A 27,544-nucleotide genomic window follows, 5' to 3' on the forward strand; every position below is an offset into this window, starting at 1 on the left:
CTAGCCATTTGATTAGGTGTTCAGGAGTCCTATGGCTTGGGGGTAGAAGCTGTTTAGAAGCCTCTTGGACCTAGACTTGGCGCTCCGGTACCGCTTGCCGAGCGTTAGCAGAGAGAACAGTCTATGACTAGGGTGGCTGGAGTCTTTGACAGTTTTTAGGGCGTTCCTCTGATACCACCTGGTATAGAGGTCCTGGATGGCGGGGATCTTGGCCCCAGTGATGTACTGGGCCGTACGCACTACCCTCTGTAGTGCTTTGCGGTCGGAGGCTGTGCAATTGCCATACCAGGCAGTAATGCAACCAGGATGCTCTCAATGGTGCAGCTGTAGAACCTTTTGAGGATCTGAGGACCCATGCCAAATCTTCAGTTGACACCAATAACTACCGGGGGATATGGGTCAACAGCAACCTTGGAAAAATCCCCTCATTATCGTTAACAGCGGACCCATACAATTCCTCAGCCAAAACAATGTACAGAAGCAAATGCCAAATTGGCTTTTTACCAAATTACCATATGACAGACCACGTATTCACCCTGCACACCCTAATTGGCAAACAAACAAGCCAAAACAAAGATGAAGTCTTCCCATGCTTTGTTGACTTCAAAAAAGCTTGAGACTCAATTCAGCATGTGGGTCTGCTATACAAATTGATGGAGTGGTGTTGGGGTAAAACATAAAACTGGCAAAAAACGCATTCCTTTCCACAGGGCCAGGGGGTGAAACAGGGATGCAGCTTAATCCCCACTCTTAAACATATATATCAATGAATTGGCAAGGGCACTAGAACAGTCTGCAGCACCTGGCCTCACCCTACTAGAATCTGAAGTCAAATGTCTACTGTTTGCTGATATGGTGCTCCTGTCCCCAACCAAGGAGGGCCTACAGTAGCACATAGATATTCTGCACAGATTGTCAGACCTGGGCCGTGACAGTAAATCTCAGTAAGAAAAAAAATTATGGTGTTCCAAAAAAGGTCCAGTTGCCAGGACCACAAATCAAAATTCCATCTAGACACAGTTGCCCTAGAGCACACAAAAAACTAAACATACCTCGGCCTAAACATCAGCGCCGCAGGTAACTTCCACAAAGCTGTGAACAATCTGAGAGACAAGGCAAGAAGGGCCTCTATGCCATTGAAAGGAACATAACATACCAATTAGAATCTGGCTAAAAATACTTGAATCAGTTATAGAACCCATTACCCTTTATGGTTGTGAGGTCTGGGGTCCGCTCACCAACCAAGAATTCACAAAATGTGACAACCAAATTGAGACTCAGCATGTGTAATGAACACGAGGGACACAGATCGCAGCAGGTTTTTAATGAAAGGAACCTTAGGAGTAGGCAGATAGCTGGGTCCAGGCAGAAGGTCATACACAGTAGGTCCACAAATGGCAACAGTACAGGCAGGGAATAGGAATTAGGTTTGGAATTAGGAAAAACGATTCCAAAACCTTCCATAACAAAGTCATCACCTACAGAGAAATGAACCTGGAGAAGAGCCCTCTAAGCAAGCTGGTCCTGGGGCTCTGTTCACAAACAAACCCCACAGAACCCCAGGACAGCAACACAATTACACCCAAACAAATTATGAGAAAACAAAAATAGAATAACTTGACACATTGGAAATAATTTACCAAAAAACTGAGCAAACTGGAATGCTATTTGGGTCTAAACCGAGAGTACACAGTGGCAGAATACCTGACCACTGACTGACCCAAAATTAAGGGAAGCTGTGACTATGTACAGACTCAGTGAGCATAGCCTTGCTATTGAGAAAGGCCGCCAAAGGCAGACATGGCTCCCAAGAGAAGACATGCTATGTGCACACTGCCCACAAAATGAAGTGGAATCTGAGCTGCACTTCCTATTCACCTGCCAAATGTATGACCATATTAGAGACACATATTCCCCTCAGATTACAAAGAATTTGAAAACAAATCCCATTTTCATCAACTTCCATATCTGTTGGGTGAAATACCACAGTGTGCAATCACAGCAGCAAGATATGTGACATGTTGTCACAACAAAAGGGCAACCAGTGAAGAACAAACACTATTGTAAATACAACCTATATTTATTTTCCTTTTTGTACTATTTGCACCTCATTACAGCACTGTATATAGACATAACATGACATTTGAAATGTCTTTATTCTTTTGGAACTTTTGTGAGTGTAATGTTTACTGTACATTTTTTATTGTTTATTTCACTTTTGTTTATTATCTATTTCACGCAATGTAAACATGTTTCCCATGCCAATAATTCTCTTAAATTGAAATGAGGTTGAATTGATTAGAATGATATTGATTGTGACTCAGAAAGTTAGACGGCTAGGTCTCTGTTCTAGCCTATCTTGGGAGATTTGTTGTTTACCCGTACATACGGCTATGTAGCCAGAACCAACATCTTTAAAACAGGAAGATTTTACATTTGTTACGGAAACTGTAGTCTAACTATGGTATGGTTCTTTTGTTATGAAAACTATGATCTACTGTGGTATGTTTTTTGTTAACTAGGTAGTTGCCATAGTAAGAAAAGTTGTTTGGACTAGGCTGAATGTGTATTATTCACCTGTTTGGACTCCTAAATGTCCAATGATGTGCAAACCAAACCCTCAAACCAAGACTTTCAACTGTGTAAACTTGATAGAATTACTTCTCCTTTTAATCATTGTTTCATCTGTTTCTCCTAGTCTGAACAACAAACACTCACAGTGTCGTGTTGATCTAAGCCCTTTCACAGCTGTAACAAGTTTATTTTTATTCAGGGTTGTTGCTTTATCTCATGATTTGCACTGTGGTCCTACTTACTAGCAACACTTTACCCAGTTGGAGTTTTAACCCAGTTAGGCCAAACAGTGAATGATGATGTTGGTGGTGGTAGAGCCTAGCTGCCTAGCCTAGCTGCCTAGTAGCAACAGAACAGGAGATGGATGTGGTCTTGTGAGAGTGGTAGTGTAAGTGGAAATAATGAGGGCAGCGGTTAATATGGCTTGTTGTTTATATCAAACCCTATGACGAACACTACTCAATCAACCACCTGTTTTCGCACTGTATTCCCCATAGAATTACTGGAACAGACTTTCCCATTCAAGTCAATGTTCTGTGATGGGAGGACCAATTCTATGGTACTGTAATGTTGAGGGACCCATGGGCTCTTCTGGCTTCCAGAATCGAGAACCCAGAATCTAGAGCTGACTTGATGAGGCTTGCTGCTTTCCCGTCAGGGAACGACTGCTAGAACAAACCTCTCTCAGCCCAGCAATAATATCAAGAACCTCCTCATTTGCTCCCTAACCAACCCACCACACATCACAGAAACTTCCCAATCCCATCAGCCTTCCATGGACCTCACCAGAGGACACCCCCCCTCCCCCTCCCCCACACACACAAACACTGTGGTCTAGTCACACAGCCAGAGATCAACATACAGCTTTATCTTCCATGTTCTTGAAGTCCGCCGACTGGTTGTCTTCTCTTTTTCTTTATGCTTAATTTCCATTTAAGCAGCGGTGCCTACTGAGTTCTCTGCTTCAGCAGGCAGATACCAGCACCATGAAAGAGCTGGATAACTAGAGTAACTGGAGTATTAATGAGAGGCCATAGATTTGGTCTCTTCTGGGTCAATTTCATTTCTGACCGGCAAATGTTAAAAATCTGTCCCCCTTTGTGTGTTTTTTGTGCTCTGCTGTTTTTCAAATACAAGCTTGAACAATCCCTCTGTTTACTTCTGTTTTACAGGAAATGTTGGGTTCGAAACAATAATTGTTTTTTTAACCTGGTATTGTGAATGGAGGAAGCTTTGTTTGAGGTTAGGTTATCCTGACATCAGTAAATCAGTTAAACTAAATGACAAAGTAATTTATCGAGACACATTTTGGCTAGCCCTGGTTCTTCTGCCAGCCAGACCATTGAGAAGAGCAAGTATGATGCCCTGCGTGCTGTCCTTTTCCATCCACCATTGTTTTACTATTCCACTCACATGAAGTAATGTAGCAGGCCTGTATCTAAAGGGCAAATAGGAAACAGTCATTGACAGATTAAAGGACGGCTACTGTGACCTCTGATGATATAATGATTGCAGACAGACAGACATGTTTTCATGAAGATGACGATGTGTCCACGTCGTAAGTAGCAATAACTACTGCCTCATGGTCTATGGCGTGTCCTATGACCCAGGCTGCAACAGAAAGTTCCACAAAATTAAATGTTTCTTATTGACTTCCACTTTACAGATTGTAGTTGTTATTTTAAGCTTTATGGTACCTACGAATCTTGGTCCTCGTCTATAGATGATCCATCATTTCTCCACAGATGAATATCAAAGTAACCATTGATTACTAAACTAATTTTGTTTTAGTTTGTATTAAATTGTTTTGCGATGTTTAATTTTGTTCCTTGTTCTTTCATTATCAACGACATACTTAATCTCTCTTTCTCTCTGCCAATCTAGTGTATGACAAACAGGGATTCTTGCTGAAGCTGGGTGGTAATCTGTAAGTAGTCCCTTAATACATTATCTTATCCAGTATTGTGCTTTACCCCTTCACATTGCTTTGTGTTTTGGCTACATGATCTTCATGTATGTTTTGGGTAACCTCAACAGTCGTCAAACTCTTAAGACCATCTCACTGGGCACAACTGATTGGATTTGCAAAAAGTCTTCAATGTAAGGATATTTTGTTATTTTTGTCAATTAACTACTTGAGTAAAAATCTAAAAGTAACTGGTTTTAAATGTACTTAAGTACAGTGGTGGAAAAAGTACTCAATTGTCATACTTGAATAAAAGTACAAACTAAAAGTAAATGCTATACATAAAATGTCTTATATTAGGCAAACCAAATAGCACAATGTTATTTTTTAAATGTATTTTTACGAACACATCATGTACAAATGCAGTATTTGTGTTTAATGAGTCTGCTAGATCAGAGGCAGTAGGGAGTGTGAATTAGACCATATTATTGTCCTACCTGAAAATTCAAAATGTAACTACTACTTTTGGGTGTCAGGGAAAATGTATGGATTAAAAAGTACATATTTTCTGTAGGAATGTAGTGGCATAAAGGTTGTCAAAAACATAAATAGTAAAGTACAGATGCCTAAAAAAATTGCTTAAGTAGTACTTTAAAGCATTTTTACTTCAGTACTTTACACCACTGCTGCAAAGACCATGTTACTGCTTTGAGTCATTTCGCAAGATACTTATTTTTGTGTGTTACAGTGTGTGTTTGTACATGATTAAATGAGTTATTCAGTACCCGTCAAAAGTTTGCACATACTTAATCATTCAAGGGATTTTCTTTATTTTTACTATTTTCTACATTGTAGAATAATAGTTAAGACATCAAAACTATGAAATAACACATATTTTTTATTTTATTTATTTCACCTTTATTTAACCAGGTAAGCAAGTTGAGAACAAGTTCTCATTTACAATTGCGACCTGGCCAAGATAAAGCAAAGCAGTTCGACACATACAACGACACAGAGTTACACATGGAGTAAAACAAACATACAGTCAATAATACAGTAAAAAAAACAAGTCTATATACAATGTGAGCAAATTAGGTGAGAAGGGAGGTAAAGGCAAAAAAGGCCATGGTGGCAAAGTAAATACAATATAGCAAGTAAAACACTGGAATGGTAGTTTTGCAATGGAAGAATGTGCAAAGTAGAAATAAAAATAATGGGGTGCAAAGGAGCAAAATAAATAAATTAATTAAATACAGTTGGGAAAGAGGTAGTTGTTTGGGCTAAATTATAGGTGGGCTATGTACAGGTGCAGTAATCTGTAAGATGCTCTGACAGTTGGTGCTTAAAGCTAGTGAGGAAGATAAGTGTTTCCAATTTAAGAGATTTTTGTAGTTCGTTCCAGTCATTGGCAGCAGAGAACTGGAAGGAGAGGCGGCCAAAGAAAGAATTGGTTTTGGGGGTGACTAGAGAGATATACCTGCTGGAGCGTGTGCTACAGGTGGGAGATGCTATGGTGACCAGCGAGCTGAGATAAGGGGGACTTTACCTAGCAGGGTCTTGTAGATGACATGGAGCCAGTGGGTTTGGCGACGAGTATGAAGCGAGGGCCAGCCAACGAGAGCGTACAGGTCGCAATGGTGGGTAGTATATGGGGCTTTGGTGACAAAACGGATTGCACTGTGATAGACTGCATCCAATTTGTTGAGTAGGGTATTGGAGGCTATTTTGTAAATGACATCGCCAAAGTCGAGGATTGGTAGGATGGTCAATTTTACAAGGGTATGTTTGGCAGCATGAGTGAAGGATGCTTTGTTGCGAAATAGGAAGCCAATTTTAGATTTAACTTTGGATTGGAGATGTTTGATATGGGTCTGGAAGGAGAGTTTACAGTCTAACCAGACACCTAAGTATTTGTAGTTGTCCACGTATTCTAAGTCAGAGCCGTCCAGAGTAGTGATGTTGGACAGGCGGGTAGGTGCAGGTAGCGATCGGTTGAAGAGCATGCATTTAGTTTTACTTGTATTTAAGAGCAATTGGAGGCCACGGAAGGAGAGTTGTATGGCATTGAAGCTTGCCTGGAGGGTTGTTAACACAGTGTCCAAAGAAGGGCCGGAAGTATACAGAATGGTGTCGTCTGCGTAGAGGTGGATCAGAGACTCACCAGCAGCAAGAGCGACCTCATTGATGTATACAGAGAAGAGAGTCAGTCCAAGAATTGAACCCTGTGGCACCCCCATAGAGACTGCCAGAGGTCCGGACAGCAGACCCTCCGATTTGACACACTGAACTCTATCAGAGAAGTAGTTGGTGAACCAGGCGAGGCAATCATTTGAGAAACCAAGGCTGTCGAGTCTACCGATGAGGATGTGGTGGTTGACAGAGTCGAAAGCCTTGGCCAGATCAATGAATACGGCTGCACAGTAATGTTTCTTATCGATGGCGGTTAAGATATCGTTTAGGACCTTGAGCGTGGCTGAGGTGCACCCATGACCAGCTCTGAAACCAGATTGCATAGCAGAGAAGGTATGGTGAGATTCGAAATGGTCGGTAATCTGTTTGTTGACTTGGCTTTCAAGACCTTAGAAAGGCATGGTAGGATAGATATAGGTCTGTAGCAGTTTGGGTCAAGAGTGTCCCCCTTTGAAGAGGGGGATGACCGCAGCTGCTTTCCAATCTTTGGGAATCTCAGATGACACGAAAGAGAGGTTGAACAGGCTAGTAATAGGGGTGGCAACAATTTCGGCAGATAATTTTAGAAAGAAAGGGTCCAGATTGTCTAGCCCGGCTGATTTGTAGGGGTCCAGATTTTTCAGCTCTTTCAGAACTTCAGCTGAATGGATTTGGGAGAAGGAGAAATGGGGAAGGCTTGGGCGAGTTGCTGTTGGGGGTGCAGTGCTGTTGACCGGGGTAGGAGTTGCCAGGTGGAAAGCATGGCCAGCCGTAGAAAAATGCTTATTGAAATTCTCAATTATGGTGGATTTATCAGTGGTGACAGTGTTTCATATCTTCAGTGCAGTGGGCAGCTGGGAGGAGGTGTTCTTATTCTCCATGGACTTTACAGTGTCCCAGAACTTTTTAGAGTTAGTGTTGCAGGAAGCAAATTTCTGCTTGAAAAAGCTAGCCTTGGCTTTTCTAACTGCCTGTGTATAACGGTTTCTAGCTTCCCTGAACAGCTGCATATCACGGGGGCTGTTTGATGCTAATGCAGAACGCCGTAGGATGTTTTTGTGTTGGTTAAGGGCAGTCAGGTCTGGGGAGAACCAAGGGCTATATCTGTTCCTGGTTCTAATTTTCTTGAATGGGGCATGTTTATTTAAGATTGTTAGGAAGGCATTTAAAAAAAAAAATATCCAGGCATCCTCTACTGACGGGATGAGATCAATATCCTTCCAGGACACCCCGGCCAGGTCGATTAGAAAGGCCTGCTCGCTGAAGTGTTTCAGGGAGCGTTTACAGTGATGAGTGGAGGTCGTTTGACCGCTGACCCATTACGGATGCAGGCAATGAGGCAGTGATCGCTGAGATCTTGGTTGAAGACAGCAGAGGTGTATTTAGAGGGAAGTTGGTTAGGATGATATCTATGAGGGTGCCCGTGTTTAAGGCTTTGGGGGTACCTGGTAGGTTCATTGATAATTTGTGTGAGATTGAGGGCATCAAGTTTAGATTGTAGGATGGCTGGGGTGTTAAGCATGTTCCAGTTTAGGTCGCCTAGCAGCACGAGCTCTGAAGATAGATGGGGGCAATCAGTTCACATATGGTGTCCAGAGCACAGCTGGGGGCAGAGGGTGGTCTATAGCAGGCGGCAACGGTGAGAGACTTGTTTTTAGAGAGGTGGATTTTTAAAAGTAGAAGTTCAAATTGTTTGGGTACAGACCTGGATAGTAGGACAGAACTCTGCAGGCTATCTTTGCAGTAGATTGCAACACCGCCCCCTTTGGCAGTTCTATCTTGTCTGAAAATGTTGTAGTTTGGAATTAAAATTTCTGAATTTTGGTGGTCTTCCTAAGCCAGGATTCAGACACAGCTAGAACATCCGGGTTGGCAGAGTGTGCTAAAGCAGTGAAAAGAACAAACTTAGGGAGGAGGCTTCTAATGTTAACATGCATGAAACCAAGGCTATTACGGTTACAGAAGTCATCAAAAGAGAGCGCCTGGGGAATAGGAGTGGAGCTAGGCACTGCAGGGCCTGGATTCACCTCTACATCGCCAGAGGAACATAGGAGGAGAATAATAAGGGTACGGCTAAAAGCAATAAGAATTGGTCGTCTAGAACGTCTGGAACAGAGAGTAAAAGGAGGTTTCTGGGGGCGATAAAATAGCATCAAGGTATAATGTACAGACAAAGGTATGGTAGGATGTGAATACAGTGGAGGTAAACCTAGGTATTGAGTGATGAAGAGAGAGATATTGTCTCTAGAAACATCATTGAAACCAGGAGATGTCATTGCATGTGTGGGTGGTGGAACTAATAAGTTGGATAAGGTATAGTGAGCAGGACTAGAGGCTTTACAGTGAAATAAGCCAATAAACACTAACCAGAACAGCAATGGACAAGACATATTGACATTAAGGAGAGGCATCCTTAGTCGAGTGATCAAAAGGGTCCAGGGAGTGGAGAGGTTGGTTTGGGGGTCACGGCGATTTAGACAGCTAGCCAGGGCATCGGTAGCAAGCTAGCATAGGATGGAGGTCTGTTGTTAGCCACCTCTTGCGTTCCGTCAGTAGATTAGTGGAGTTCCGTGTTGTAGAGGGGATTAGTCCAAATCACACAACAACAAAAAAATAAAAACAATAGATATAGTTATAGAGGCCCAAGAAGAAACATAATAATAATAAAAATAAATAAATTGTCCGATTGTCTATTCTGAAACGGTTAGCAGGCCGCAGATGGGCGTTCAGGTAACGTCGCGACGGAGGAGCCAGCCGGATCTCCTTCGGGTAGATAACGTCGGCAGTCCAGTTGTGAAGGCCCGGTGGGGCTCCGCGTAGGCAGTAAAACGGGTCCGGATAGGTGACTGCAGCCCAGGAGTGATTGACGGAGCTGGCTAGCTCCGGAGTAATTGATGTTTGCTCCGAATCGATTTAAAGCAGATAGACACACGGATAGCAGCCAGCTAGCTGTGAGATCCGGGAGTGAATGTCCAGAGAGCAGTTGAAATCCAGGGACATGGAGAGAAAAATCGGTCCGGTATGTTCCGTTCCGAGCCGCGCTGCGCCGTACAAAACTGGCGATAGATTTTCGAGTTAAAGGATAGCTGATGACCACAAACCGTGGTTAGCTGAATACTAACGAGTTGCCAGTAAAGAAGCTAACTAGCTTCTGATTAGCTTCTGGCTAGCTCCTGGCTAGCTTCTGGCTAGCTTCTTGGAGTTTCTGGCTAGCTTCTGGCTAGCTTCTTGGAGGATTGCAGATTTGAGGTAAATAATACGTATTTATACATATCAATTGGTGAGGCAGGTTGCAGGAGAGTGTATTGAAGATGAGTTGATGGAAAATAAAAATAAAATGTATGTGAAAAAAGTTGTAAATATATATATATACACGACACGACAAGACGAGGACAAAAGACGTCTGAACTGCTATGCCATCTCGGGCATTTCATAATTCATAACATATTGATTCATGTAGTAACCAAAAAGGTGTTAAACAAATCAAAATATATTTTAGACGTTAAATTCTTCAAAGTGGCCACCCTTTGCCTTGATGACAGCTTTGCACACTCTTGGCATTCTATTCTCTCAACCAGCTTCACCCGGAATGCTTTTCCAACAGTCTTGAAGGAGTTCCCACATATTCTGAGCACTTGTTGGCTGCTTTTCCTTCACTCTGCGGTCCAACTCATCCTGAACCATCTCAATTGGGTTGAGGTTGGGTGATTGTGGAGGCCAGGTCATCTGATGCGGCGCTCCATCACTCTCCTTCTTGGTCAAATAGCCCTTACACGGCCTGGAGGTGTGTTGGGTCATTGTCCTGTTGAAAAACAAATAATAGTACCACTAAGATCTACCCAGATGGGATGGCGTATCGCTGCAGAATGCTGTGGTAGCCATGCTGGTTAAGTGTGCCTTGAATTCTAAATAAATTACCGACAGTGTCACCAGCAAAGCACCATCACACCTCCTTCTCCATGCTTCACGGTGGCAACCACACAGAGTAGGTGAACGGAGACCATCAGTTCACCTACTCTGCGTCTCACAAAGTCACGGCTGTTGGAACAAAGAATCTCATATTTGGACTCATCAGACCAAAGGACAGATTTCCACCGGTCTAATGTCCATTACTCGTGTTTCTTGGTCCAAGCAACTCTCTTCTTCTTATTGGTGTCATTTAGTAGTGGTTTCTTTGCAGCAATTAAACCATGAAGGCCTGATTCACACAGTCTCCTCTGAACAGTTGATGTTGAGATGTGTCTGTTACTTGAACTCTGTGAAGCATTTATTTGGGCTGCAATTTCTGAGGCTGGTAACTAATGAACTTATCCTTTGCAGCAGAGGTAACTCTGGGTCTTTCTTTCCTGTGGTGGTCCTCATGAGTGCCAGTTTCATCATAGCGCTTGATGGTTTTTGTGACTGCACTTGAAGAAACTTTCAGTTCTTGAAATGTTCAGGATTGACTGACCTTCATGTCTTAAAGTCATGATGGACTGTTGATTCTCTTTGCTTATTTGAGCTGTTCATGATATTATATGGACTTGGTCTTTTACCAAATATCTTCTGTGTACCACCCCTACCTTTTCACAACACAACTGATTGGCTCAAACGCATTAAGAAGGAAAGAAATTCCACAAATGAACTTTTAACAAGGCACACCTGTTAATTGAAATGCATTCCAGATGACTACCTCATGGAGCTGGTTGAGAGAATGCCAAGAGTGTGCAATGCTGTCATCAAGGCAAATGGTGGCTACTTTGAAGAATCTCAAATATATATATTTGGATTTGTTTAGAGCTTTTTTGGTTACTACATGATTCCATATGTGTTATTTCATAGTTTTGATGTCTTCACTATTATTCTGCAATGTAATAAATAGTAAAATAAAGAAAAACCCTTGACTACTAAAAGTGTTTGCACTCAAAAGTGTCTGCTACTGTAAGTGGAATAGCTTATTATTATACAGTATTACAATGCTATGGTGCTGGGCCCTACCTTTCCTGATCTAGTTTCTCTGGCTGCTCGTCCAATAGCCTCTCTGTTTATTTGACTAAGCCATAGGCTCATCAGGTTATTAATGAGGTTAAAAGCGGCTGTTCAGAGCAGTAATTAATACCAATGTGTGTGGTACTAAAAATGTGAACCAGGCCTTCTGGCAGCTTCCCAAATGGCACCCTATTCCCTATATAGTGCACTACTTTTGAACAGAGCCCTACAAGCCCTGGTCAACAGTCGTGTACCACATAGCGTGCCATTTGGGACGTATCCCAGGAGTTACAGTATCCCTCCATTTCCAGCAAGCTAAAGATAACCCCTAGAGGCCCCTAAAATTATTCAGACTTAGAGATGACTTGGCTTGACAATGTAAAATGGTCTCTAGTCGAGGTGGGGCTGGTCGTTGGTGAGGGCACCAGTTGTTGACAGATCGTTCGTTAAGAAAACCTCACAGAGAGAGGTTACATTCCATATGGCAGCCTATTCCCTTTATAGTGCACTACTTTTGACCGAAGCCGTATGAGCCCTAGTCAACACTAGTGGTATAAATAGGGAATAGGGTGCCATTTTGGATGCAGCTATGGTGAAATGTGAGGGATTCTTTCCACCAGTATACATTCCACAATCAACAGGTTGTCTCTCCCCCACACACACTGGCCCATGGATAGATACGTAGTCTGTTGAAAGGTTTTATTTGTGTTTCACTGACTCAACGGAGAGAGGTGAGAGCCTACGTAAAATAAACAAAGCTTCCCTCCCTTTTTGGTGAAAGACTTGTTACTTCTGAGTTTTCACCAATTAGTTTCTTATATTTGTACATTAATTCACTGCAGCTGTTTCAGTCAAAACGGTTTTAGGGTTTAGATTTTAGATTTTTTTCTTGTTGATTTATTAGGATTGACACCAATGGCAACAGCTAGTCTTACTGGGGTCTGAAACATAACAGGAAAGACATTACAGAAAAATACTTTCCATTTAACAACTTAACATGTAGTATGTGTGTGTGCATCTATCAATTCCACATACATGTCAGTACATACACACAACAAGTAGGTCACATGGTGGAGAGGTGTTGGGCCGTGAGATGTTGCTTTGTTTGTTTTTTGAAACCAGGTTTGCTGTTTACTTGATCTATATGAGATGGAAGAGAGTTCCATCCAATCATGGCTCTGTATAGTACTGTAAGTTTCCTTGAATTTGTTATGTACCTGGGGACTGTGAAAAGACCCCTGGTGGCATGTCTGGTGGAGTAAGTGTGTGTGTCAGTGCTGTGTGTAAGTTGACTATACAAACAATTTTATCATTTCCAACACATTAATGTTTCTTATAAAAACAAGAAGTGATGCAGTCAGTCTTTCCTCAACTCTTAGCCTAGCCTGGCATGCATAGTATTTATATTAGCCCTCTGATTGCAATGAAGAGCAATATGTGCCTCTCTGTTTTGGGCTAGCTGCAGCTTAATTAACTAGGTCCTTCTTTGCTGCACTTGACCATATGATGGGACAATAATCAAGATGAAGTTGTAACTGGCTCAACTTTCTTAGGGTGGGGGTATCATGCTCTTATGCTTGAGCCCTAAGCTAAGTAGGGAGGCCATCTGTGCATGTCCTAACCGTTTTATGTTATCCTTTTATGCCTTGGCTTTTATTCAATGAAATGAAATGTAGAGGAGTTCTGATCTTGTTAACCCAACCTCCACAGTAGATACATTATAGTTTTCTTTCAGAGTATGATATATTATGATAGAGTATGATAATGTATTGTACATTATGATAGAGAATGAGATATTATGATAGAGTATGATCTATTATGATAGAGTATGATCTATTATGATAGAGTATCATATATTATGATAGAGTATTGTACATTATGATAGAGTATGATATATTATGATAGAGTATAATATATAATGATAGAGTATCATATATTATGATATAGAGTATGATGTATTATGATAGAGCATTAGACAGTTAGTTGTACACAGCAATGACAGATTAAAGACATTAAGATATTTGTTTACAGTACAGAGCCATCAAATATCCATCAAAATGTATTCTTTGGATTCAAAGGTTCAATGATCTAGTTGTTTGTTCTTAACAGTTCCAGTTATGCAGAATGTTCCTGGTTATTTTCTTAGGCTTGTGTAGCTTTTTAGGCTTTTAGAAAGCTTCTATTCATGCTCACACACCATCTCTTCTCCTCCTCGTGTGACCTTTTCTCTGTCTCTGACCTCTCCTCCTTGTGTGACCTCTTCTCTGTCTCTGACCTCTCCTCCTTGCCGCGACCTCTTCTCTGTCTCTGACCTCTCCTCTTTGTACCACAGACCTTTGGAGCTGATGTACAAGTATGGTAATCTCAGCGAGGGAGTCTGTAAGCCTGGCTACGCAGCTGCCAAGATGACCACCATCTATCCAATGTGAGCCAAAGCTTTTTACATTTCTGATATGATGTGATATAATTAAGCAATAAAACCCGAGGGGGTGTGGTATATGGGCAATATAACATGGATAAGGGCTGTTCTTATACACAACGCAACGCCATATACCACAAACCCCAGGGGGTTTTATTGCTTAATTATATAATTAGAGAAGTAAAAATGTGTTTTGTCATGCCCTGATATGCCACGGCTTTCAGCCAATCAGCATTCAGGGCTCGAACCACCCAGTTTAGAATTTGGTTTATGATACATTTATGATATTATATAGTGTAATTTGGTTTATGATACATTTATGATATTATATAGTGTAATTTGGTTTATGATACATTTATGATATTATTATAACGGGATTCTTCCGTCGAAGGAGAGGAGGACCAAAATGCAGCGTGGTTGAAATTCATGTTTGTTTTTAATAAGAAAACTATACATGAATAAACTACAAAAACAACAACAGTCCCGTGTTGAACAAACACTGAGAGAGGAACAATCACCCACAACACCAAACAGGCTACCTAAATATGGTTCCCAATCAGAGACAATGACTAACACCTGCCTCTGATTGAGAACCATATCAGGCAAAACACAGAAACAGACAAACTAGACACACAACATAGAATGCCCACTCAGATCACACCCTGACCAAACAAAACATAGAAACATACAAAGCAAACTATGGTCAGGGTGTGACAGTACCCCCAAGGTGCGGACTCCGGCCGCAAAACCTGAACCAATTGGGGAGGGTCTGGGTGGGCATCTGTCCGCGGTGGCGGCTCTGGTGCTGGACGTGGCCCCCACTTCACCATAGTCTTAGTCCGACTTATTGTCCGCTTCCGTGGCCTCCTAACCATGGCGACCCTACTAAATGACCCCACTGGACAGAGGGGCAGCTCGGGACAGAGGGGCAGAAGCTCTGGCGCCTCTGGGCTGAGGGGCTATGGCGCCTCTGGGCTGAGGGGCCCCTGCGCCTCTGGTCTGAGGGGCTCCGGCGCCTCTGGGCTGGTGTGTGGAGGTGGTACCGGACCGTGCAGGCGCACTGGAGCTCTTGAGCACCGAGCCTGCCCAACCTTACCTGGTTGAATGCTCCCGGTCGCCCTGCCAGTGCGGCGAGGTGGAATAGCCCGCACTGGGCTATGCAGGCGAACCGGGGACACCATGCGCAAGGCTGGTGCCATGTAAGCCGGCTCTACGCATCTGGTCTCCAGTGCGTCTCCTTGCGCATGGTGTCCCCGGTTCTTCCTAAGTTGGCGCAGGTCTCCTACCTGGCTTCGCCACACTTCCTGTGTGCCTCCCCCCAATAAATTTTTGGGGCTGACTCTCGGCCTCCATCCACGCCGCCGTGCTGCCTCCAGCTCTTCTTTGGGGCGGCGATAATCTCCTGGCTGTGCCCAGGGTCCTTTACCGTCCAACTCATCTTCCCATGTCCAGTCCTCCGTGCGCTGCTCCTGCTGCCTGTCACCACGCCACTTGGTCCTGTTGTGGTGGGTGATTCTGTAACGGGATTCTTCCGTCGCAGCGTGGTTGAAATTCATGTTTGTTTTTAATAAGAAAACTTTACATATAATAAACTACAAAAACAACAACAGTCCCGTGTGGAACAAACACTGAGACAGGAGCAATCATAGAATGCCCACTCAGATCACACCCTGACCAAACAAAACATAGAAACATACAAAGCAAACTATGGTCAGGGTGTGACAATTATATAATTTGGTTTTTGATACATTTATGATATTATATCATTTCGTTTATGATACATTTATGATATTATATCATTTGGTTTATGATACATTTATGATATTATATAGTGTTATTTGGGTTATGAAACATTTATGATATTTTATCATTTGGTTTATGATACATTTATTATATTCTATAATTTGGTTTATGATACATTTATACTATATTTATTATATAGTATATAGTGTTATTTGGGTTATGAAACATTTATGATATTATTTTGTGTAATTTGGTTTATGATACATTTCTGATATTATATCGTTTGTTTTATGATACATTTATGATATTATATAATTTGGTTTATGATACATTTATGATATTATATAATTTGGTTTATGAGACATCGTTATAATTCAGCACCCCATGATCATTTTCTCTCCCTATTTTAGTAAAGTGTGTTACTTCAAGCTTAGTTGAGATGATGATGGCGCTACTTTGACAACGGCCTCATTCACAGTTTTCTTTCACTCTCTGACCATGACTCCATTCAGTTGTACTTTCTAATCCTCAGTGCCCTACTGTATTGTATATGCAACTTCATTGAGTCTCGACATCTTCACAATAAACCCACAGATTATCTTCGGCTCCATCTCAGATCCAACAGAAAGCCCCTCTCACATTGTGAGCATGAGTCGCTTCCTCCGTCCAGAAAAAAACACAGGAAGCAGAGAACTGCTGCTTTGTCTGCTGGCAGACCACTGGCCCATTGTCCGGCTCCCCTCGACTAGAGAGAGACAGCCATGGAGAGTCATAGGTGACCTGACCCCAGACGATTGGTTAGAATGACTCAGATGGTCCTCCCATTTGACAGTTTAGGGGTCAAGGGTCAGGGAACCCTCAGTGAAGATGTTGACCTTCCTGTGACTTCTGCCTCTTTGGATCTTTCTCAATCTTTCCTTGATTACTTCTGTCCTCTCTATTTGCAACCTTATCAAAAAATATTGGTGGAGAAGATCTGAAGGGGAGGGGCCTTGGATGTTCTCTTCCAATGTGTTTTGAGGAGGCAAGGAGACAGGACATGAGGAATCAAGGAAAGACTAATTGAGATATACCCTCTGCCTCTGCCTGGTGAAAGGTCACTGATTTCCTACCATCCACAGCACTGTGGAAACACATTTTCTTCCTGGTCATCCATTACAAATTTCAGACATCTCTATTTTACACATTATATATTAAAGATGTCAGATGTTTCATTAAGTTACCACTGATGTGAACTTTATTTGGTAGTTTTAATATTGGTTATTATTAAAAGGATAGTGTAATTCACTATGAACGATACATACACAAATGTCTTGTCAAAGCCTGCAATTAACGATCCTGATGTGTAGTGAATGTTGACCCTGACTTATTAATGACAAGAGAAGACCATGGTCACTGAGCGATCCCCATCCAGTTCCCATTTGTGCTCTTGTCTATCTATCTCCTTCTTACACGATGTACTTTACTTATGTACCTTGTGCCATCATGGACACTAGTCCTGTCATGTGGAAATCTCCCTGTTCAGAGTGGCGTGAGAGATGGAAGATCCCATTTCCCTTTCTCAATTATTCAACACTAGATAAGGCTCCACACCATCAAAATACCTTCACCTGTGTATGGTGTTTTCTTAGGGCCTCTCTCTCTCTCTCTCTCTCTCTCTAACCACCCCCATCTCTCTGTCTCTCTCTCTCTCTAACCACCCCATCTCTCTCTCTATCTCTCTCTCGCTCCCTCTCTCTAACCACCCCATCTCTCTGTCTCTTTCTCTCTTTCTCTTTCACTATTTTAAATAAGAGCCCCAGGATGCATCAGGCAGTCCGATGGGAGTTGGTGTCTTTTTTTGGTCTGTTGTGCTGTGCGGTCGTCCCAGTGCGTGAGAGCGATGGGCCCCATCCACTTATCTGGTCTCGTTTAGCACCCTTAGACACGCAACTCCCACAATACACAGAGAGAGAGAGAGAGATATTTGAGAGAGAGAGAAAGACCTTAAACTGACCGATATTCTACGTTGTTTTCTTCTTCTTCTCCTTCTTCTTATTTTTCTTCCTTCTTCTTGTTCTTCTTGTTCTTCTTTCTTCTTTTTCTTCTTGTTGTTCTTTCTCTTTCCTTCTTTTTTTCTTTTTCTTCTTGTTCTTCTTTTTCTTTCCTTCTTTTCTTCTTTTTCTTCTTTCTCTTTTCTTCTTTTTCTTCTTGTTCTTCTTTCTCTTTTCTTCTTTTTCTTCTTGTTCTTCTTTCTTCTTTTTCTTCTTCTTTTTCTTTCCTTCTTTTCTTCTTGTTCTTCTTTCTCTTTCCTTCTTATTTTTCTTTTTCCTTTGTTATTCTTCTTATCCTTCTTCTTTCCTCTTTCTTTTTCCTCCTTCTTCTTCTTTCTTTTTCCTCCTTCTTCTTCTTCTTCAACAGTATCGCAGCACCAAGTCTTTGACCAAAAGGCTCCTTTAACAGCTTCTATCCCCAAGCCATAAGACTGCTGAACAATTAATCAAATTGCCACCGGAGTATTTACATAGTCACTTCACTCCTAGTTACATGTACAAATGACCTCGACTAACCTGTACCCCCGCAAATATAGCCTCATTATTAACATTTTGTTGTGTTACTTTTTTATAATTTCTGACTTTAGTTTATTTGGTAAATATTTTCATAACTCTTTCTTGAACTGCACTGTTGGTTAAGAGCTTGTAAGTATTGCATTTCACAGTAAGGTCTACACTTGTTGTATTTGGCGCATGTGACAAATAAAGTTTGATTTGATTCTTCTCATTATTCTTCTCCTTCTTTCTGCTTCTTCTTTCTCCTTTCTTCTTCTCTCTGAGAGACAAATTAGCAGCAGGTGAGAGGAGGATTGTCGGTATGCGACTGAGGGCCCCAAAGGAAATAGGCTCTCATTCATAAGGCCTGCCCTGCACAGCAAAGCATTACTTAGTTGTTAAGCTGCAGACATTCCAGCATTCTCTGATTAGCCGTTTGTTATCTCCCGCCAGATCACAGCTAATTTGCTGTTCATTATGTGATATTACACATGAACAAAAAAACAGCAGCTGCCAAGACTGAAGGGGTTGTCTGGGTTAAAGAAACACTTTTTCTGTTCTGGGTGAGGTTTCACCAACATCTCATTTCTGGGTGAGGTTTCTCCATCTCTGTTCTGGGTGAGGTTTCTCCATCATCTCATTTCTGGGTGAGGTTTCTCCATCATCTCTGTTCTGGGTGAGGTTTCTCCATCTCTTTTCTGGGTGAGGTTTCTCCATCATCTCATTTCTGGGTGAGGTTTCTCCATCTCTGTTCTGGGTGAGATTTCTCCATCATCTCTGTTCTGGGTGAGGTTTCACCATCATCTCATTTCTGGGTGAGGTTTCTCCATCTCTGTTCTGGGTGAGGTTTCTCCATCATCTCTGTTCTGGGTGATGTTTCTCCATCATCTCTGTTCTGGGTGAGGTTTCTCCATCATCTCATTTCTGGGTGAGGTTTCTCCATCATCTCATTTCTGGGTGAGGTTTCTCCATCATCTCTGTTCTGGGTGAGGTTTCTCCATCATCTCATTTCTGGGTGAGGTTAGTCCATCATCTCATTTCTGGGTGAGGTTTCACCATCATCTCATTTCTGGGTGAGGTTTCTCCATCATCTCATTTCTGGGTGAGGTTTCTCCATCATCTCATTTCTGGGTGAGGTTTCTCTATCATCTAATTTCTGGGTGAGGTTTCTCCATCATCTCATTTCTGGGTGAGGTTTCTCCATCATCTCTGTTCTGGGTGAGGTTTCTCCATCTCTGTTCTGGGTGAGGTTTCTCTATCATCTAATTTATGGGTGAGGTTTCTCCATCATCTAATTTCTGGGTGAGATTTCTCCATCATCTCATTTCTGGGTGAGGTTTCTCCATCATCTCTGTTCTGGGTGAGGTTTCTCCATCATCTCATTTCTGGGTGAGGTTTCTCCATCATCTCATTTCTGGGTGAGGTTTCTCCATCATCTCATTTCTGGGTGAGGTTTTCTCCATCATCTCATTTCTGGGTGAGGTTTCTCCATCATCTCATTTCTGGGTGAGGTTTCTCCATCATCTCATTTCTGGGTGAGGATTCTCCATCATCTCTGTTCTGGGTGAGGTTTCTCCATCATCTCTGTTCTGGGTGAGGTTTCTCCATCTCTGTTCTGGGTGAGGTTTCTCCATCATCTCATTTCTGGGTGAGGTTTCTCCATCTCTGTTCTGGGTGAGGTTTCTCCATCATCTCATTTCTGGGTGAGGTTTCTCCATCATCTCTGTTCTGGGTGAGGTTTCTCCATCTCTGTTCTGGGTGAGGTTTCTCCATCATCTCATTTCTGGGTGAGGTTTCTCCATCTCTGTTCTGGGTGAGGTTTCTCCATCATCTCTCTGGGTGATGTTTCTCCATCATTCTGGGTGAGGTTTCTCCATCATTCATTTCTGGGTGAGGTTTCTCCATCATCTCATTTCTGGGTGAGGTTTCTCCATCATCTCTGTTCTGGGTTTCTGAGTTAGTTTCTGGGTGAGGTTTCCATCATCTCTGTTCTGGGTGATGTTTCTCCATCATCTCTGTTCTGGGTGAGGTTTCTCCATCATCTCATTTCTGGGTGAGGTTTCTCCATCATCTCATTTCTGGGTGAGGTTTCTCCATCATCTCTGTTCTGGGTGAGGTTTCTCCATCATCTCATTTCTGGGTGAGGTTAGTCCATCATCTCATTTCTGGGTGAGGTTTCACCATCATCTCATTTCTGGGTGAGGTTTCTCCATCATCTCATTTCTGGGTGAGGTTTCTCCATCATCTCATTTCTGGGTGAGGTTTCTCTATCATCTAATTTCTGGGTGAGGTTTCTCCATCATCTCATTTCTGGGTGAGGTTTCTCCATCATCTCTGTTCTGGGTGAGGTTTCTCCATCTCTGTTCTGGGTGAGGTTTCTCTATCATCTAATTTATGGGTGAGGTTTCTCCATCATCTAATTTCTGGGTGAGATTTCTCCATCATCTCATTTCTGGGTGAGGTTTCTCCATCATCTCTGTTCTGGGTGAGGTTTCTCCATCATCTCATTTCTGGGTGAGGTTTCTCCATCATCTCATTTCTGGGTGAGGTTTCTCCATCATCTCATTTCTGGGTGAGGTTTTCTCCATCATCTCATTTCTGGGTGAGGTTTCTCCATCATCTCATTTCTGGGTGAGGTTTCTCCATCATCTCATTTCTGGGTGAGGATTCTCCATCATCTCTGTTCTGGGTGAGGTTTCTCCATCATCTCTGTTCTGGGTGAGGTTTCTCTATCATCTAATTTATCGGTGAGATTTCTCCATCATCTCATTTCTGGGTGAGGTTTCTCCATCATCTCTGTTCTGGGTGAGGTTTCTCCATCATCTCTGTTCTGGGTGAGGTTTCTCCATCATCTCATTTCTGGGTGAGGTTTCTCCATCATCTCATTTCTGGGTGAGGTTTCTCCATCATCTCATTTCTGGGTGAGGTTTCTCCATCATCTCATTTCTGGGTGAGGTTTTCTCCATCATCTCATTTCTGGGTGAGGTTTCTCCATCATCTCATTTCTGGGTGAGGTTTCTCCATCATCTCATTTCTGGGTGAGGTTTCTCCATCATCTCTGTTCTGGGTGAGGTTTCTCCATCATCTCATTTCTGGGTGAGGTTTCTTCCACCATCTACAGGTGTCTTTTGTTTTGTTGAGAGGGAACTTAAATTGTGATATTACTGTATTCAGAATATTTACTAGTCTGGTAGACCAGAAACAACATTATCTCTAAGTTTTCTTTGTCAAAACTCAAAAGCTGAATGTATTATATACATGGTATGAAGTCTAACCTTTGTCAGTGGAGCAAATCATGGCTGCTTGAGTTAACGTTAATCACTCATGATTTGTTTTGGCTAATTCTTCATTCTGCGTTTCTTGATTGAGTTGGAGAAAAGGTCCCATGTGAGCGGTTTCGTTTTCCTTTAGTGTTCTGAAAGTCTTAGCATGATGCCTCAGAGCAACATGCAAATAGCCATATAATCAAGAGTGTTGGCCTTGTCAGAAGCTCTGAGCAGGTTCACACACACACACACACACACACACACACACACACACACACACACACACACACAAGTGGCTCTCTGGCAGGGAGACAGACATGGTTTGATCTGAGTACAATGTTTAGAGCCAGAGTTCTGTAGAGCTTGTCCTGGGCTAATTGGTCCCTCTGACCAGCATTATTTGTTCTTGGTGGGGTCTTTCTCTCCTGCAATAGTGTTACCTCATATATACCTTAAAGTATGTCCTTTTTCATTCTGAGGATGTGAGGATGAGGCTTTATGGAAAATGTCAGTCTGAAACTCGTGGTGAAACAACATCCAAGGTCATGTTCATTAGGCACCTACGTAAGAAAACAAGGATGGACTATCTGGACTTAAGGAAGGCTCATTTTCATGTTATGTTGCACAACGTTGTAAAATGTTTGCCATTGTGTGCCCAAATGAAGAGGACCCAGGCTCCCAGTCAGTCAGAGGCCCAGTCTGAGGCTTGATATCTCAAAGTGGAGACAGATGTGAGCACTAAATAGACCAGAACATACTAAATGTTTGTTGAAACACTAAACCAACAAAAAAATGAGTTAGCCTAACTGTAATTTTCATTTTACATGCAATGTTGAACATTCCCCCTCAAACTCAATCGGACTTCAGATGTACTGGGTGAAACTGCATGCGTTTCTCTAAAGGAAGAATCAAGTGGAATGGTATGTGGTCTCAGAGTGGTGCAGTAGTTATTATGAGTCGTGGTAAAAGGATTACACTGTTTGTAAAAACAAAAAATACCCTCATTAGGTGTCTGACATATCAGTTGGCATCAGTATGTCTTTAAACTGGTGCCAGTCTATGGTTGATCCAGGTGGCAGGACACTTCTACACTGTGGTCTTGGCCCTTATGTGTATCTCGCACCTACACAACGGTCAACTACCTGCATCACGGTTAACGGTCAACTACCTACTCCACAGTCAACTACCTACATCACGGTCAACTACCTGCATTATGGTCAACTACCTGCATCACGGTCAACTACCTACTCCACAGTCAACTACCTACATCACGGTCAACTACCTGCATTATGGTCAACTACCTGCATCACGGTCAACAAGCTGCATCACGGTCAACTACCTGCATCACGGTCAACACACTACCTGCATTACAGTCAACTACCTGCATCACAGTCAACACAGTACCTGCATTACGGTCAACTACCTGCATTACGGTCAACTACCTGCATCACGGTCAACACAGTACCTGCATTACGGTCAACTACCTGCATCACGGTCAACACAGTAGCTGCATCATGGTCAACTACCTACATCACATTCAACTCAACTACCTGCATCACGGTCAACACAGTACCTGCATTACGGTCAACTACCTGCATCACAGTCAACTACCTGCATCACAGTCAACTACCTGCATCACGGTCAACAAGCTGCATCATGGTCGACTACCTGCATCACGGTCAACACACTACCTGCATTACGGTCAACTACCTGCATCACAGTCAACACAGTACCTGCATTACGGTCAACTACCTGCATTGCGGTCAACTACCTGCATCACGGTCAACACAGTACCAGCATTACGGTCAACTACCTGCATCACGGTCAACACAGTAGCTGCATCATGGTCAACTACCTACATCACATTCAACTCAACTACCTGCATCACGGTCAACACAGTACCTGCATTACGGTCAACTACCTGCATCACAGTCAACTACCTGCATCACGGTCAACTACCTGCATTACGGTCAACTACCTGCATCACAGTCTACTACCTGCATCACGGTCAACTACCTGCATTACGGTCAACACAGTACCTGCATTACGGTCAACTACCTGCATCACGGTCAACTACCTGCATTACAGTCAACTACCTGCATCACGGTCAACTACCTGCATTACGGTCAACTACCTGCATCACGGTCAACTACCTGCATCACGGTCAACTACCTGCATTACGGTCAACTACCTGCATTACGGTCAACTACCTGCATCACGGTCAAATACCTGCATCACGGTCAACACAGTACCTGCATTACGGTCAACTACCTGCATTACAGTCAACTACCTGCATCACGGGCAACTACCTGCATCACGGTCAATTACCTGCATCACGGTCAATTACCTGCATCACGGTCAACTACCTGCATCACGGTCAACTACCTGCATTACGGTCAACTACCTGCATTACGGTCAACTACCTGCATTACGGTCAACTACCTGCATCACTGTCAACACAGTACCTGCATTACGGTCAACTAACTGCATCACGGTCAACACAGTACCTGCAACACGGTCAAATACCTGCATCACGGTCAACACAGTACCTGCATTACAGTCAACTACCTGCATCACGGGCAACTACCTGCATCACGGTCAATTACCTGCAATGAAGGGTCAAACTGCTCATTGTGAAAAGTGACTGATTTCATTGTAGAATGGAATCAGTGTTTGTGTTTACAGTTATAGTATGATTAGACCTTGGAGTGCTCTCTCAAGATGATGTGGCTAGTCATTTACAGACAGAGGAGACTGAGGTTAGTCAAACCATGGTAGGGATGATGGAGCGGCAGGTAGCCTAGCGGTTAGAGCGTCGGGCCAGTAACCGAAAGGTTGCTGGATCAAATCCCCGAGCTGACAAGGTAAAAAAAATCTGTCATTCTGCCCCTGAAAAAGGGTTCCCCGGTAGGCCGCCATTGTAAATAATAATTTGGTCTTAACTGACTTGCCTAGTTAAATAAATGCATAAAGAAAACAAAAACATGATGTTAAAGATGCCTGATACTTACACACTGGAGAGTACAACAGAAGATCCCTATTGACCACTATTTAACCCATGCTAGTTATTATAGTGTTCCTGAGTGTTCACTCACCTTAGGTCATGATTATTTTTTTCCCCTCTCATGGTTGAACTCAGACATCTCTCCTCTCTGCTCTGGGTGCTGATAAAGAGAGAGACAGCCAGTGGATTACATGAAACTCAACTCCTGTAATCCTGTACAGCATGCTGCCTCACAGTAATCAGAGCATCTCCTGCCTTACCTCCACGTGGGGGCTGTGTGTCTGTCTGTGTCTGTCTGTCTGTCCGTGTCTGTCTGTCTGGTCATGTGTGCCTGTCTGTCTGGCTGCTCTTATTTATGGTCTGTTAATTGTCACTAGCGGCAGGTAGCCTAGTGGTTAGAGCATTGGGCCAGTAACCAAAGGGTTGCTAGATCAAATCCCTGAGCTGACAAGGTAAAAATATCTTGTTCTGCCCCTGAACGAGCCATTTAGACCATCATTGTAAATAATATATTTTTCTTAATAACTCACTTGCCTAGTTAAATCAAGGTTAAGAACTAGTCTCACTCACTTTTTATAAATTGTGCTCACTCCGTTTATCTCCAGGTTCGCTAAACCAGCCCCTATGTTCCTCGATCCAAACTTCAGACGATTCTCCAAGATCAGCAACTTTTTCCCACCTTTTGGAATAAAAACGCAAGGTATGGACCTCAGTTTTGTATCTGTTTATTTCATCCACTGACATCCATGTCTTTGTTCATAGTTAGTCAAATCACAGTTGGATGACCATGAAGAATGGGGAGCTCCTGGTAGAGGATGCTGTTGCCTCGAGAAAGCCAAGTAGCTCACCTACAGGGAGGAGGATGTAGCTATGGGCTCTGGGTCAGTGCTAAGACGAGGGAGAGAACAAATACTGGCCTTATCGAGAAGAACATCACTGCTGCTCCAAGTTATGCAGGGATCAGGCCTCTATGCAGGGATCAGGCCTCTATGCAGGGATCAGGCCTCTATGCAGGGATCAGGCCTCTATGCAGGGATCAGGCCGCTATGCAGGGATCAGGCCTCTATGCAGGGATCAGGCCTCTATGCAGGGATCAGGCCGCTATGCAGGGATCAGGCCTCTATGCAGGGATCAGGCCTCTATGCAGGGATCAGACCGCTATGCAGGGATCAGGCCTCTATGCAGGGATCAGGCCGCTATGCAGGGATCAGGCCTCTAAGCAGGGATCAGGCCTCTATGCAGGGATCAGGCCTCTATGCAGGGATCAGGCCTCTATGCAGGGATCAGGCCGCTATGCAGGGATCAGGCCGCTATGCAGGGATCAGGCCACTATGCAGGGATCAGGCTGCTATGCAGGGATCAGGCTATGACAGCAAAGCATCAACCTGCCCCGTCTTCCTGCCCCTTACTTATCCATTCTAAAACAATGAGATCACCCATTTAATTCAAGTGTTTCATCTCATCGAAGTTTTACATAAATATTTTGGGTTCAATATTAATATAATGGAATCTGTTTTAATATAAATCTGGCTAAATGTAGTGATGATAACGAGTGTGTCAGTGCTCTAAATATCTCTGGAAAGGTATCAAGAGATGGCTGTGTAGTCTATCTCATCATGTTGCGTGTGCAGAACATGTTAAGATCATGTCTTGATGTTCATGGTTCTCGGTATCAGAGGAAGGGTGAAAGCTAGCTAGCGTTCTCGTAGAAATCTGTGACTCTGAGAACTGTGTCCATCAATGTCCTGCCCTTTGGCAGTAGTATTGAGAAGCACCAACACAGCACCACTGTCTGACCGTCACATCCTTCTGCCTACCAGTCACAGGCCCTGATTACCACCCAGTCCCAAGCTTTTGATCCTCACACCGCAAGTATCCCACCCAAACACATGCTAATGGTGTAATGAGTTGCTACAGTATGTAGCCTTGTCTTCAAAACAGCATCAGCTAATCAGTTTTATTTAATTGAACCTTTATTTATACAGGTTATTCTCATTTAAATGTGTTAATCAGTAATAATCAGTGAGGTATTTGTGGCCTGACTGCCTGCCCTCATGCTCATGGCTGATCTGAACCAGGAAGCCCAACCAACACAGACTCTCTTCTCCCATCCAACTAACACGTCCTGGGCATTTTCTGTTCTGAGGCTCAGTAGTAGGGCTCCCGAGTGGCGCAGCGGTCTAAGGCACTGCATCTCAGTGCTAAAGGCGTCACTTTAGACCTTAGTTAGATTCTAAGCTGTATCACAACCGGCCATGATTGGGAGTCCCATAGGGCGACACACAATTGTCCCAGCGTCGTCCGGGGGTAGGCCGTCATTGTAAATAAGATTTTTTTCTTAGCTGACTTCCCTAGTTAAATAAATAGGTACGTTTGTGGGATCACACTGAACATAGGTTATTAAGGTCATAACGTAAGCCCTTCTTTTGATGCTGATCGGTTGGTAGATCTGATTTGAGTCCTTCATTGTGAGAGATTTGTTTTGTTCTGGAATGTGCCCAGCCTAGGTCCCCCTCCCTTACAGATGGTGATATGGTAGCTTAGGCCTCTCATCTGATATCAGCTGTGTGGTTTGGCTGGAAGGAGAGACAATCTTTTCAACTGATTCCATCCATCCTGATTGATCTAGTCTGTTTGTATCTGGGATATCACCGCAGTAGTCAACAGCTCGAATGCGTCCCAAATGACACCCTATTCCCTATATAGTGCACTACTCAATAGCAGTGCACTATATAGCGAAAAGGGTGCGATTTGAGAAGTAGCCCTATCAGTGTTAGTCACACTACAGATATCCAAGAAATTTTGGACGAAGATGTAACTGTCTCCACAACAATGCTGTTGACAGCTTCTGAGCGACCCTTAATTATTCAATCGTAGATTGTGTCACGGAAATGTGTTATTCGTTTAAATCATGTGTCAAATAGGGACTCCGTTTTTATGGACTGAATCCATAAAAGTTCAAAAATG

At 43.0% G+C, this 27,544-nt stretch overlaps 1 protein-coding gene across 4 annotated transcripts in view; it reads left to right on the forward strand.

The window, feature by feature from the left end:
• LOC115108588 (CMP-N-acetylneuraminate-beta-1,4-galactoside alpha-2,3-sialyltransferase-like) overlaps nt 1-27,544 on the forward strand; it is an 83,343-nt gene that overhangs the window by 21,410 nt on the left and 34,389 nt on the right. For all 4 annotated transcript variants that reach the window (XM_029633107.2, XM_029633106.2, XM_065009161.1 and 1 more), the window contains 3 exons: nt 4,459-4,501; nt 13,950-14,042; nt 25,183-25,277. In XM_029633107.2, the coding sequence (XP_029488967.1) occupies nt 4,459-4,501; nt 13,950-14,042; nt 25,183-25,277 (231 nt within the window). The remainder of the gene's footprint in view (nt 1-4,458; nt 4,502-13,949; nt 14,043-25,182; nt 25,278-27,544) is intronic.

The sequence above is a fragment of the Oncorhynchus nerka genome, linkage group LG24 (assembly GCF_034236695.1).
Source record: "Oncorhynchus nerka isolate Pitt River linkage group LG24, Oner_Uvic_2.0, whole genome shotgun sequence".
Classification (NCBI taxonomy): domain Eukaryota; kingdom Metazoa; phylum Chordata; class Actinopteri; order Salmoniformes; family Salmonidae; genus Oncorhynchus; species Oncorhynchus nerka.